The sequence below is a fragment of the Mytilus trossulus genome, chromosome 14 (assembly GCF_036588685.1).
Source record: "Mytilus trossulus isolate FHL-02 chromosome 14, PNRI_Mtr1.1.1.hap1, whole genome shotgun sequence".
Classification (NCBI taxonomy): domain Eukaryota; kingdom Metazoa; phylum Mollusca; class Bivalvia; order Mytilida; family Mytilidae; genus Mytilus; species Mytilus trossulus.
The window spans coordinates 67582832-67598039 of record NC_086386.1 but is presented as its reverse complement, the minus strand read 5'-3'; the positions used below and the strand labels follow the sequence as shown (position 1 = coordinate 67598039).

Genomic DNA, 15208 nt, shown 5'->3' with positions numbered 1-15208 from the left:
TTTTTCAAAATTTGCGGTCGTATAAAAAATGTTCCTCTTCCTTTTAATTGGAATGTCTAAGACATTAAAGGGTCATGCATTGTTAAAACTTGTCCTCAATTAGTATCTGATTGCAAGATTATCTCAATTAACTAAAATATCATATAAATATACTGTTGCATGACGCTTAGACCTAATATGTACGTCACTGTGATTTATTGCATTTATCTGTTTATCTTCACATGTGACTAGTCTACATATGACTATTTGTAATACCTAAAAATAAATATTAAACACGTCATGGAAAATCGAAGTTTAAAAACAATTCTTTATGATTACTTGATTCATGTTTGTTGTTTGTTCATTTTGAACCAATTCTGCACCTTACACTAAATACAAAGTTAACACATTTTAAAATATCATTGTTATTGTTTAGATCATCAAAATAAAACAGTTCAAATATTCTTTAAAATCTGTTTTCAAATTCAAGGTCATATATTGTCCTTGTTCGAAAAAGTTTAAGTAGAACATAAACTACGTCATTATCCGACTTTAAAAAACAGCAAAATCATGAAAACCCGGATGTTTATTATAAACATGTATTCACGTGAGGTGTGACAGGAGTACTTATAACCTTGATAAAAACATACAATGACCTAAGTACATTTGGTGTATTTAATGATCACTGATAAAACAAATATATATGTATGTTTTATACTGAATATTTGCCTATTACAAGAGCTTACAATAGCGTTTGAGCTATTATGTAAAATAACAAAAAATTGTTGTAAAAGGCAAAATTATGTATTATTCCTCGCGTGTTTTTACTGGTGTTTGAATTAATCTGATCATTTTAATGTTAAATTGTGTTTCGGTGATTTTTTTTTCTAAAATAGGGGAAAACTATGCTTTTATTTTAAACGATTCGAAAGGATTATTTTTTTCTAGTTTTCTAATATTTCTGGACTTACACAGATAACATGTTTGGTTACACTAGTGTTCAACTTATTGACTTATTGTATTGCATTTTACTAGACGTGTCTAATAAATTGATAAAATTGTAATTTCATTATCATTCATTCCACTTCTCCTCATTTAACTTTACAGAATTACTTCATATTTAAATTGGTCAGCAGCAATAAAGAGTTGTAACGTTTGACTATTTACACGGATCTGTCAGACACCGACTTTCAGTTTTTCCCCAGCATAATGAATGAATTCTACACGTCACACATGTCGTCAACGCTACTGAAAAGAATGACTCATTTTTCTCTACTCATCCGCTTGGTACATGTAGATATGCATGAGGTATTAATGTGTGTGCTGTTCGCTTTTAGGACCAGTTAGACACCATCTTTGAGTTACTTAATGACTTTAAATGACGTGCGGGATCGAACTTGTTTCTTCAGTGTTGACAGGTTTAGTGACCCGGTAGTTTGACTACTTAAACCACTCGCCGCCGAGTTTTCTTTTCAGTGATAAAAGGGAGAGGACCAAGTTCGTTTTATTAACATTATCAAGTCAAGATTTAAAGTTGATCCATTTATTTAATCCCAGATAAAGGAATATATTTAAAATGTTCTGCAGTATCATTATTCTATAAACACTAATAATCTCTATTTTTTATAATTAATCAATAAAAAATATTACATAAGCAAATAAAACATATCAATATACATGTATGTCATAGAAAAAATAAAACTTATCAATACTAAGTATGTAACAAACAAATTTAAACGATATAGCACTGGCCCTGGTCACTTTTTTTTTTAACATAAATATTTTGGATTGCATCATTAAAATCTTGAAGCCTTCCTAATACTGTTTGCGGCATAACACATTATTATTTAATATCACAGTTTATCGTAATGGCATAGTTTCTTAATCGTACGTTTTACAGAATTCCCTGATTTCCTTATGAAGTTTCAATCGTTGTAAAGTATCGATGAATCGTAACACTGTTGCATCAGATGCTTTTAAGTGTTTCCATTTCAGTAATGTTTCGTATGCTCGGGATTTCACATCTTTATTATTTTCTATAATTATTTTGATATCATTGTCTTGTATCCCTAGATCTATACCGATATCGTAGAACATATTGTCCACAGCTATATGCTTACTTATCATTCGTGCATGTGCTTCTGATAGCTCTTCATTGTGTATTATACAATCTGAAATAAAACATTTTTTTTTAAGTAATTTTTAGAAGAAGAAAGACGAGAAGATCTAATCTCATTATACCTAGGACGAAATATGTAATAAAGTATCATGACGAGTGCCACAAGTAAAGCAGAACTTAGATGGTTACCCTTCTGGAGCACCTGGTATCACACACGGGTTTTCAAAAGGATTCGTATTACTACGTACGTTTTATTAAGGTAGTATTTTGTAAACTATTTTGTCTTTTCGTCGTGTTTTGCCATGATTATGTAGGCATCTCTTTCAGTTGTGAGTTTTGGTTCTCTCTTTGGTATCTTTGCATCATGTTATAACGAATACTTTGCTGGCTCATTTACATCAGGTTTCATTGCATGAAAGCAGAACAAGATTAATACATCCAAAGAATAAGGACAAAAACTCAAATGTTCACGCAAAAGACTACAGAATAAGACCCCCCCCCCTAACAAAATAAAACCACCTGAGTTTAACACTTATTTCCATGATAAGTATCTTAAGTAAGATTTTGATTGTTTTATCAATAAATAATGAAGGTGAAATAGTGAAATGATAATTCGCTTTTAGCAGCCAAAATGGTTCAATTTTGTCAAATTAAGCAAAGAACATTGATAATTACTCATTTACTTGCAAGTGAATTAGTCGACCTCATTAAATCCAATTTAACCCCTCACTAGCTATTGACAACGCATGCATCATACGTGTACAGGTTATTTAAAGAAAAAGAATGTCAACAATGAAAGTGAAACTACGGTAAATCTTTTGATTACTGATTTGATCTATATAAATTCATTCTTATACGGTTAAAAACAATGATAAACATACATTTTTAATCTATAAGATAAATTCAAACAGACCTATAAAAAAATCCAATTGCACGTGTTGGTTTAATCTATTTATATCGTTATTTATGTTTACAACGCTTATATGGTCATCTCAGGTCAAATCTATAGTTAGGTAATTAGATGGCGTCTGCATGGGCTAACATACACACAAAACGAACCTACATATTATCTACACCATGCTCTGTATACTGTTTATTTTAGACTTTTGGTAGTTTGGATAAAGGTTTTACATTGTTATAAATCAAATATGAGAATTTGAGTCAAATCGGTGACCATGAATTTGACAGCTAGTGCCCCTTTAATCTGTGAATCTGCATTTACAGTTAAGTTATTGCATGTAGGATCTGAACTTTTTGTTTTGACTATACATTAAACAAATAAAGGCAACAGTAGTATACCGCTGTTCAAAACTCATAAATCCATGGACAAAAAACAAAATCGGGGTAACAAACCAAAACCGAGCGAAACAAACCTTTTTAAATAATTCAAATGATAAAATTTGACCTTAAAGACCTAGATTTGGAAAAAATCACTCTTTTTAATGTAGACACTTTTATGATGTTCGTGACTTACCATGACTTTCTATAAATCTATCTACAATACTTTTTGAGTTAAACGTATTTTCCTCCCCGTCTGTCTCTACTGTTTCTCGACTGGATGATAGAGGTGAACTGTCTGTTGTTTTACTTGATGACAATGACGAACTTCCTGGTGATTCTGTCTCTAAGAGTCCTCTTGAACTGTCTGTTGTTTTACTTGATGACAATGACGAACTTCCAGGTGATTCTGCCTCTAAGAGTCCTCTTGAACTGTTAAGTAAAACAATACATGTTGGTGTTACTTATTATGGTTCATTGGTTCGTGAAGCATATACCTGGAATCTGGCATATAGTAAGATATATATCAAGGCATTGGGTAAGATATATTAAGACATTGGGTAAGATATATTATGACATTTGGTGAGATATAACTAGGCATTGGGTAAGATATATAAAGAAAATATTCCCCGATCCGCCTATCGTGCCATTTAAACGTGATAACAACATAAAAGACATCTTAGTGCACAATAAGCATAATTCACTATTTTATAAAAAAAAAAAAACCTAATGGATGTGGACCACGATTGTGGTAAACAGAAGATCCAGTAGCCAATCATTTTATTTAGCACAATCATTCAATGACAAATTTAAAAGTTACCGCCATAGAAAGAGTATTTGGGACAGAAATTTACAGAAAAACTAAAGAAGCCTTTTGGATAAAGAAATTAAAAACTTTAGAACCTGAAGGGACTCAACATAATGTATGAACGATAATAAAAATATTTATATATATATATATAGCCAATCAGAAGACGCGTTACATCCAAAATTAAATTATAACGTAATGTATCCAAGCGATGTAACTGTTGTTTCAATGTTGTAATTTATTCCAATGAAGTAGGCCGTAATGGCTTCGCGTCGCCAGTAAAACTGCATTTGCAACAGTCAAATCTACAATTGACGGTGGCAACTCTTAACTACAGTACTGCGATTCCTTAATTAAGGCATTAGGTATAATATATTAAGGCAGGGGGTAAGGTATATCAATACCCATTGAAGTCAATACCCATTGAAGTCAAAGTTGTTTTAATAACAGGGGAAAGTTTTGGAAACAGTAATTAAGCAAAGATATTACATCTTTAATTGCAACACATGGCTTTGGAATGCACTGTTTTTGATGATCGCTTCAATCTTAAAGTAGGGACGGACAAAATTGTAAAATTTTGAAAGCAAGAACATCAAACAGGGAAAAACCCAAATGAATTTAAACCGTCTTCTGTTAACATTGCCGGACTGAGTTCCTCGTCTTAATCAGATAACCAATTACATAATTTTATAACCTTAGCAATCTCGGACAAAACTTGTCAAGGGGAAACAATGTAACATTCGGATTCAAATCGGATGAAAAGTTTAAAAATTAAATTATTTGCTATTTAAAAAGGTGGGTTTTTTTTTTAACTTAAAAGTTTTATATGTTGTTTAAGAGAAGCGAAAGATAATAAATGAATTCAAACTTATGTTTCCAAGCTCAGCCGAATGAACTGACTATAATATGCATGGTCAAAAATGAAAAGAAATCAAATAATACCCAGGTGCTCCGCTCTAGCGAAGATTTATACGACCGCAGAGGTTGAACCCTGAACAGTTGGGACAAGTATGGACACAACATCCAAGCTTGATACAGCTCTGATTTTTGATTGTGATTAAATAGTTGACACAGAATGAATGTGGTGTAATGAACTTAAAAATAATTATTTTGCTTTTGAGCAATATATTATGCTGTTGAATATTAATTCCCTCAAAAAAGATGTTTGAGAAATTTTCTTTTTAATTTCTGAATTCTGAAATGTTGTCCTTTAACTAGAAAAATCCTTGTTTTTTCCCCTTTGTTGTCCCTAATTGCTTAATGGTTTGGACCCCAATCCCTAAACCTTAGGAACCATAACCCCCAAAATCAATTACAATCATCCTTTGGTGGTATTGAACCTTCTTATTAAATTTCATAGAGATCCATTCACTTAAACTAAAGTTATTGTCCGGACACCAACAAACAGGAAATTGTTAGATTCAGCATACCGGTATCAAAAAATCCCAGTAATTCAGTTTTTGTAGAAATCAATTTTAATGTTAGACCCTTCAAACTTCAATTCAATGAATTAATTTAATAACGGTGCAAACAATCATAATCTACATTTACGGTTAGATTTAGCATATTAAGGATTCCAGACTTCGAATTAAACTTCATTTAATTTTTTCAAGAAATAAGCAAATTATACCAATTAACCCTTTTCCCGATACACAATGGACCATAACTTCCAAAATCAATCCCAACCTTGTGGTAAAATTTCATAGAGTTTTAAAGACTTTTACGCATCGCATTGTCCGGAAACCAGAAAATCCTAGCTTTTGTTTGGCTCCTTAGGTAGCAAAACACATTTAGGGAAAACTCAAAATTGACACTCATAATTTTTAAACACCATCTTTTCCTTCCTTTCTAGCAAATAAGGCTTAATATTTGTGTTATGCAACTGTACATTTATGGAAAGGGAATCTTCCATAGATTTGATTTCCAATAGTTATAAGGATGAAATTAAAAAACTTGTTGGTGTGACCATGGCAACAATCTGCATTTATTTGATACGAAATATTACATAAAGGGGGGGGTAAAAAAGTCACAAAAGCCTCACAAGTTGGCCCATAGGAAAATTTCAATCAATTAGTGTGATACTTTTCCCGAAACTTTAGACATTTATCTGTCAAGAGGGTAAAAAAAATCATTTTTCGCTAAAATTGAATTGAAAAGATCGATGTCAAATCTTTGTTGAAAAACTTACCGCAATGACAATAATTTCTGGACCTATGGGCGGTACGGATAGGAAAATAAGGCTTTTTTATTCTGTAATCATTTAAAAATAAATTTGATTGTACAAATACTTTCATATTTAAAAAAATTCACCATGGCCATAATGCGAAACTTAACTTCTAACTGTGTATTGCTACCTTAGAATTTTACCCCCAATTCCTGACCTGTTTGGACCGAGACCCCTGAATGCCATCTCAGCCCTTTCTTTCAAAGTAAGCAACCTTGTGGGAAAATTTCATAAAAATCTATATACTTATACACAAGTCGTTGTATACGTTTGTGTTAATAACCCACCTTTTCGATTCTTCCTTTTGTTTTCTGGCTGTTCTCCGTTTCTTTCCTTTCAGATAAAAGAAATAGAAAATCAAAAAACAAATAATAAAAATTAGTATAACCGAAAGCTAGCATAAGAATTAAGTTAAATTTTAATGCATACATAAACCTACATGTAATTATTTTTATAAAGTAAACTCTACAACTAACTTAGTTTAGTACAGCAAAACCAGTGGAAATGTTACAATGTCGGAAGTCAATTGTCTCTTATGTATTTGTAAATTCAATTGTAAATTCAACTATATTTCTCATCATTTGCCGCGTAAGATGTTCATATCTAAAACAACATTTTGGATGAAAATTTCAAGTATGCTATGAAAAATCGTATAATCTTGATATATGAAATGAGATGTCTTTATAATGAATTTCAAAGTCATGCTATCGTTAGTATTTCAATTAGTCGGATTGACACGAGCCATTATAAAATCATGTAAAAAAACATGTATCGAAACATTCATAATATTTGTATTTCCCTTTTATATATAAATTGTTTACCAAACAAATTTATTTAATACTTGAAATTAAAAATGATTTCGTTCTACTCATAAAAGTACAATCATTAATAAACTAAGAGGATTTGAATTTTAATCCGATTGGCTTTCAATATTAATATTGAGTAATGAAAATACTCACTGAGATGTTGATACACCGCAAAAATCACCATTACAGCTAGGACACCACAAAGGACAGAAATACTTATTACAGCTGTGTCGATAGTTTTCAGTTGATAATGGTTATTATCGATATTTGTAGAATGATTCTGTTGGCGATAATTGTTATCGTCATGTCTAAAACAATAAAGTATCAAATTATTGATTTACATTTATTTTTTTTGGAAGGTGTTGAGAAACTTTTTTTAGGTTAATTTGTTTTCATTGATTCAAACAAATCTTATCTGTACGTGTTTCTTCTGGTTATAAGTATCAAGTCAAGACAGAACTGATAGGAAGTGATGCACACGAAATGTTCATCAAGAACAAAATATTCAGAAGTATACATTAATCATTGTATTACTTTTTACTTTTTCAGCTTTACAGTGTATTTCTACAACAAAGAATGACATTTACTGAAGTCTTGTCAAGTTAACAGACCTGCCCTCTCATTTTAAATAAATACAAAAAATAATTAATTATTAAACTTTTAATTGGTATTTCTTACATGGTTGACTTCAGTTTAATTTTCCCACAAACTGCATCTTGTTTAGATGTGCAATTCTGAGTTTCATATACCCCTAGCTTTCTACAATCTGTACAATGTAAGCATTCCTCAAACGATAGGTGGTTGCTATAGAAACCTGATGGACACGGGATACAGTGCAGACATCCCAAAGCACCATGCAGTGGGTCGATTGTAAACTTTCTTTCCTAATATAAATATATACATTGATAAAATATGTTGCAATACCATTCATAATTATTCTACCTGCGTACATTACAAATATCTTGGACTTCAAGTGGCCATGGACCATGTCATTACTTAGTATATTTTTTATCAATAAAATATATGTGTTTCACAATGTGTTTTTGATTACAATAAAAGGTGCTGTGACAACATGATAAATTTCTGGAACCGAGGGCAGCATTAGAAGTATGTTAGAGATCGAAAATGACTTAATTGACATATTGGAACAGTACAATACTCGGTTGATTTTGATATTTTAGAATTTCGTGATATTTATACTTTATGCAAATTTAGAACCATCAACCATAAATTACCCATTGAGATAGGGAGATGTACAAATATTCAGAGGGATAGACGAAATTGTAAATTATGCAACTCTAAAGATCTTGGAGATGAGTATCATTATATTATGATGTGCACAGAGATGTCAATAAAAAGAAACGAATGTATTGATAAAAAATATGTAAATCGTCCAAATATAATTATGTTTAAAAAAAATTATGAATTTAAATATAAAATCTAAATTGAGAAAGCTGTGTACTTTCATTAGATTTATAAATTCACATGTGTGCCCTCCTGGCTAAATACTATCAGTATAATTGTAAATAGTGTACATATTTTGCTTTGTGTATTCATGTATTTATGTCTGTATTAGGGAGCTTCCATTTGATTTTTATGGGGGGGCTAGGATGAAAAATTTTGTCCTGCATTTTTTTTTAACTGTAATATCTGTCCTGCCTTTTTATTTTTCACTCTGTTCGGTCCTGCCTTTTTTTTTTTAAAGTTTATCCGACTTTTTTTACCTAAATTGTCGTCCTGAATTTATTTTTTTGTAAGTGTCTCATCCTGCCTTTTTTTTTACTCAAAACTCTCGTCCTGCCTATTTTTTTCAAATTTCATCCTAGCCCCCCATAAAAATCAAATTGTAGCTTCCTTATTGATGTCATGTAGTGCCTGTATACCATTGTAACTGCAAAGGTTTGACAGAATAAAGATATATAAATACAGTTGTACTGACGGCAAAATTAATAGTTTATATATTAACACATTTATGGAATTCTTCAGGTATGTTTCATCATTAAGTAGGACTCGAAAAATAACAGAAAAAGTTTCTAAATATGCGAGTGTGTTTCATCATGTTGAATGCTCAGCCTGGTTTTGCTAATTATTTAGTTTTAGCATTGATCGTATATATGATACAATCATTTCAGCGATGTAAGTATATTACATTCTAAACACATATATAAATATATATACCGTGAATGGTGCCAGCCCTAATCCCGGGAAACACTGATCACATGTTTTACAGAAGTCGCCTTGTCTAACATAGTGTTCATGTTGAATATAGTTGCAATTTATTACATCTCTGTGGTTAGGCGGCATGGTTTGTTGGTTGCTGCATCAATGTTCTAATACTAAAAAAAAGCCATCTCATTGTTAATTATGACTGATACCAATTACATTCTTTAAAAGTTGAAGTATATAAAAAAAAAAATAATATTTTGTTTGGAAGTACATTTTCTAACTAAATGTTATATCATACTATGCCAATCCTGCGTGATCATTCGAACGAGACAATTTTGTTTTGCACTTAAATTGTATACATAATGAATCATCGATCATTGACGTCAGAAGGTATCAGTATTGACCTAAATAAATATATACTTGTTTACATCAATGCACTGCATATATATTATAATATATACTTTAAACTATTCTATAACTTTTCTTCATCACACAATATTAAATCAAGTTTGAATACTCTTTTCCGTACTAGTTGATAAACTGTGTACGGTATAACCATGTATAACATGTGGCTTGAAAACAATAACTTAAAGCTTAATTGATCATATGATTCATTAATAAAGGTGCGTACATTTACTAGTTGAATAGTCTATACGTCACAATTCACAGAAGGATCGTTTTTGTCCCTCAAAGTCTTGTCCACTTGGCCAAAGGGTTACATCATGGCACAAAAACGAAAAATATGATACCAGTGGCGGATCCAGAACTTTTCCTAGGGGGGGGGGGGGGGCTGACTGGCCTAAATGGGGGGGGGGGCTCCAGTCATGCTTCAATGATTCCCTAATTAATATAATATATTTACTTTAAATTCATTTAAAACCCCGTTTTTACTTATACTTTATACTATTGAGACTATATACATAGCAATTAATTAAGTATAGCAGTACTGCTTAGTTTTAATTGTGCGATATCGTCAGTTTGTTATGACCTAACCTGACCTGAAGACAAAGTTTGTGGGTTAAGTGTTATTATTTGGCGTCCGTCGTCTGTTGTGCGTCGTCCAATAACTTTTACAAAACAATACTTCTCTTAAACTGTTTGGCTAATTGTAATATAACTGTCTTCCTGAATGGTATCTAGTGCAAACGTGTTAATAAAATATTATAACCTAATAAACAATCATCACTGACGATTAATAAAAAAATAATTTACTAGGTGTGCTTTCAAAGTTCATGAAAAGGGAATTGTGTTGCAAGACGGATAGAAAATATGAAAAAAAAATCATTTATACAACAAATTGAATGAAAAGTAAAAAAAACGCATGGATTAAAAAGAAAACAAATATTGTAAAATGTTAGTTTGCATCACTCTCACTCCAAGATAACATAGACAGATCCAGTGGGGCATAGGGGAAACCCCTTTTCGTGCGAAAAAAAATGGTTGATTATAAGGAATCACTGAGAATGACTGTAGCGGGACCCCTATTATGGCAGTCAGCACCCCCCTTTCTAAAAAAAGTTCTGGATCCGCCACTGGATAAGAAATATTCGACAAAGTTGTTGACTTCAAATAGACTGTTTTTCACGACACTTATAAGAAATTTAAAAAAAAAATACCAACCTTGTTCGAAATTCCGATGCAAAAATCACTTTTAACTATCGACTGAATTGTGGTACACAGCACATTCAAAATCAAAGTTATTAAGTCACACAAATATGTAATAAAATTAAATTAATACAGGAACATACTATCACATATTCTTTCTTCAGAAAAACAGTTTCACAAAGAATAAAGACACCATGAGTGTTTTTTTTATCAATTGAAAGCTCATATATATTGTGAAATACCATGTTTTCCATATTTGGTTAATGTCCTAAATATTAACAGTACATAATGTACCTCGTCCAATCAAATACGCAGAACATTTCCCACGATTTACACATTGTATAGATCTGTGTATGTTTTTAATATATGGATTAACCTTTTGTTCATTAAAGCGCAATTAATTAATTTTTGTGAGGTATTATTAATTTTAAATTATTCCCACCGAATTCAATCTGGGGAAATTTAATCTAGGTCTGTTAATTGTATTTAAAAGGTTCATATGGGAAGCGAAATAACTCTTGCTACGTATTGTAGTTTTAATACTTGGTAGATACGTGTTATAATGATAATGTATTTTCTAACATTTTTTTTCTTTCATGTAAATGTTCCGGACCATATGAGTATTTGGACCATACGCGTATGGTCATGACCATATGGGTATATACTCATATGGTCCGACCATACGCGTATGGTCGGACCATACGCGTATGGTCGGGGTAATTAACACTCTGTTACAGTTTACTTTTAATACTTCTAAACTCTTCATATGGTATGACCGTTCATTCAAAATACGCTATCATATAGGTAATTCTATCATTATATTATAATAAAAAGATAAGCTAAATAAAAATAAGAAGTTTCACATAGTTAATTTTACTTAATTGTCAAATTTAAAGTAAACACATTTTATACCGATGGTCATTACCGATTAGTTATTACGAGTGATTGGCAATATGTCGACTAAAAAATTAAATTCCAAAAATTTCACATAAGAAGTCACTGGAAAGTAGCATACTATTAGTTTATTTAAGTTGGGTTGTGAAGATTGTGTATTGCAGTCATTTTACGATATTTGAGATCTAGAGCTTCTCACTCGCAAACAAAATGTGTAAATGAAAAAGATCGTGCACAAATTTCTTGCAAATGCAAAAAAGCTATGATACCGTGTGGAAGTGAATGTCATCCAAACCTACATGCACGAATGTAACTAGCGATGAAAACTAACTATATATGTCATCAATATTAAATTTTTACGTAGTTTTTTGGATTATAAAATTTTAAAAAATGTCATGTTTTAAACCATCACTGTTTTTTAAGATGAAGTTTTTGTATTATTGAAACGTTTATAATGTAATTTGAAAAAATATATATACCTATATTGTCCAAATACTCATATGGTCTGGCCCGTTAATAACCAAACGAGTATTATACTCATATGGTCCGACCATACGCGTACGGTCGGACCATATGAGTATACGCATACGGTCATGACCATACGCGTATGGTCCAAATACTCATATGGTCCGGAACATAAACACAAATTATAATAATGGTTGCGAGCAGTGGCGGATCCAGAACTTTTCATAAAAGGGGGGGCGCTGACTGACCTAAGGGTGGGCTTCAGTCATGCATCAGTGATTCCCTTTATATTCAACCCAATTTTTCCAACAGAAGGGGGCTGGGGGCCTATGGCGAGTATAGGAATCCAATTGAATTATTCTTCTACGCCTTATTTTCTGCAAACCATTATGATGTACCTTTTACTTTAAATTTACATTTTCTTTTGTCAATTATCCCAATGTTATAGTCTCATATTTTTATAAACCTATTGATAGAATTTCAGATTTCAGGTTTTTTAAAATTTATTTCAAACCACAAAAATGAACCAAAACTCAATGCTATTATTTTGTCTTTCGTTATAGTCGAGCAATAATTTGAGTTTTTGTTTTACTAGTTTGAACACGTAGTACCTTTATTTTACTGCTATTTCATAGGTTCTATGACTAATGTATTTATAATAATTTGTATATGTCTTTACTATTTGACACGTCATTATTAACTAAGTATACATTTTCAAATATACTTTTGTCTGAACCTGTGCCTGCTTAAGATAGGTCTATCAATGCATTTAACACCTTAGATAATTTCTTTGAAGGAGTTATTATCTTGTAGTCAAAACATTGATGGCTGATGGTCGTCATGGTCTTCTTATAAGTTTTCCCAATTTAATGTAATAATACTCATTGACATACTATTCGTTACATTTCTTAATCCAATTACAGGAAAAATCAAAGTTCACAGTAACTGCTTGCGCGTGTGTGTGTGTGTGTGTGTGATTTTTTTAAGGACTCGTTGTTTTTGACTTGTTTAAACATTCAATTGAATACAGTAGCAATCAAGTTGTATCTAGTTAACCCTACATTAACCACCAACAACAAAATTCAGGGTTAAAACAGACATATAATCAAGATAAAGATTCACGCATGGTTCATATCGACTTGACTTAGTACATGCACACAATGCCACCCCCTGTGTTATGCATGTTCTTACTCGTGTTTGTGCTGTATTTCAATCACGTAGTGATTTACCGATATTTTTTTTAATATAGTCATAAAGCGGGAGGTTTGACTAGCCATTAAACCAGGTTCAACCCACTATTTTTTCGTAAAATATCCTGTACCAAGTCAGAAATATTGCATTTTTGTTATCAATAGTTCGTTGTTTAATATGTGTGATGGCGTTTGTTTTTGTTCACTCCGGTGTCCCTGTTGTTTCTTTTGTTTTTCTTTTCTTTATAGTTGATGTGTTTCCCTCGAATTTGGATTGTTACCCGGGTTTGATTTCTTACAATCGATTTATGACATTTAAACACCAGTAAATTACTGTAAACTTCATTTGTATTTTATTTTTTTAAATTAGTGACAGTTTGTTATCATATTCTAGTCCGTTTTATGATATACATAAAACTTTAGCTATTTCATTTTAGGGTCTAGATGTATGATTCGATGTGATGAGACAAATGGAAATAGAACAGTTAACACATTTTTAACGCAGATCTTAAATGAAAGACAGTAAAAAAAAATAATTGAAGATACTGAGATATCTCCCGAATTTAATAATGATAATTAAAACACATCTCTCAATCAAAAGAACGACAACATTAATTCCATAACCAAAAGAGGGACGAAAGATACAAAAGGGACAGTCAGACTTTTTCGACTTCTCAAAGGATATGAATTTGCATCATCAGCACGACGAATGCAACAATTCGATCTTGTGTACTGTTGTTAGTCATTTTGTCATTTTTTTTCTTTTTTACCAACGGTGTTTTTAGTTCAGTTTGAATGTCTTTTTTGGTATCATTTGCCTCTATTTTAGCTTTAAAGTAATCCACACAGAACAGGTTATTAAACATGTGAAGTCTAAACTGATATAACAAGAAGCAACATCTCAGGTTACTTGAAACTTATTTGATAAGATTTTGTCAAGACTGATAAATCTGATTCAGAAATATAACAATTACAGAAGGAGAAAACATGCTTTTAACATACAAGACAGAACCATGATAGTAAAAATAGATACTCAACAGAAGGAAATTATTACTTGGAAAGATAAACTTCTTTAGATGCAATGCAGCTTGATTATAATTCTGTTGCAGTCACGTTTGTCTCATATATAATTGACATACACCTAGAAATTGACAATGAGGTATGAGAACAGCGTCTGGTGTATAAAATTATAATCCTGGTTCTTTTGATAACTAATTACGACTTAAGAAGATTTCATCCAAATTGTAAACCTATCATTTCTATGTAGTAACATTCAAAATTTGCCTGACAGGCCAGTGGTATTGCAGCTTATGAAGTCCGAACATTTTTGTCAGGAATTCCGCTGAAGTCGGTGCTAATGTCGTATTAAACATAATATTCATGTCATTTTGGGGGCATTTTATAGCTTGCTGTTCGGCGTAGGCAATGCTTTTTTAAAGTTTTAATGTCCTGTTGGAGGCTTTATTGTTTTCTCTTTTTCACCTGATGTTACATACGGAATAAGACTTATCTTACCGGGTTTGTACTTGCATAGGCAACCCGACGGGATTAATATGTGGAAATACGGATTAGAGGTTAACATTTGTTTAAACATAAACGTATGTGCGGCTTTATATCAGACATCAGAACAAGCGACATTGTGTATCAGCATTTTAACCAGCCTGATCATTCAAT

General features: G+C 31.6%; 1 protein-coding gene across 2 annotated transcripts; it reads right to left on the bottom strand.

Moving 5' to 3' along the window:
- Positions 1 to 1506: 1506 nt before the first annotated feature.
- Positions 1507 to 11205, bottom strand: LOC134697351 (uncharacterized). 2 transcript variants are annotated; one of them, XM_063559568.1, is made up of 7 exons: positions 11001 to 11205; positions 9393 to 9544; positions 7893 to 8098; positions 7368 to 7522; positions 6696 to 6741; positions 3573 to 3739; positions 1507 to 2150 (listed from the first exon to the last, which is right to left on the bottom strand). In XM_063559568.1, exons 2-7 carry the CDS (start codon positions 9516 to 9518, stop codon positions 1861 to 1863), a joined length of 990 nt encoding a protein of 329 aa, XP_063415638.1. In that variant the 5' UTR covers positions 9519 to 9544; positions 11001 to 11205; the 3' UTR covers positions 1507 to 1860. The 2 variants fall into 2 exon arrangements, with proteins under 2 accessions (XP_063415638.1, XP_063415637.1); XM_063559567.1 differs by having other exon boundaries at positions 3573 to 3808; positions 11001 to 11202.
- Positions 11206 to 15208: the final 4003 nt, after the last annotated feature.

What these genes read in the sequence shown, in the direction of transcription:
- LOC134697351 (XM_063559567.1), bottom strand. Translation starts at nt 9,518, where the DNA reads ATGCCGCCTAACCACAGAGATGTAATAAATTGCAACTATATTCAACAT. An exon ending in CAAAAGGAAGAATCGAAAAG is followed by an intron (nt 3,809 to 6,695) that starts GTGGGTTATTAA and finishes TTTACTTAACAG; the next exon opens with TTCAAGAGGACTCTTAGAGG. An exon ending in TAGATTTATAGAAAGTCATG is followed by an intron (nt 2,151 to 3,572) that starts GTAAGTCACGAA and finishes GTTTTATTTCAG; the next exon opens with ATTGTATAATACACAATGAA.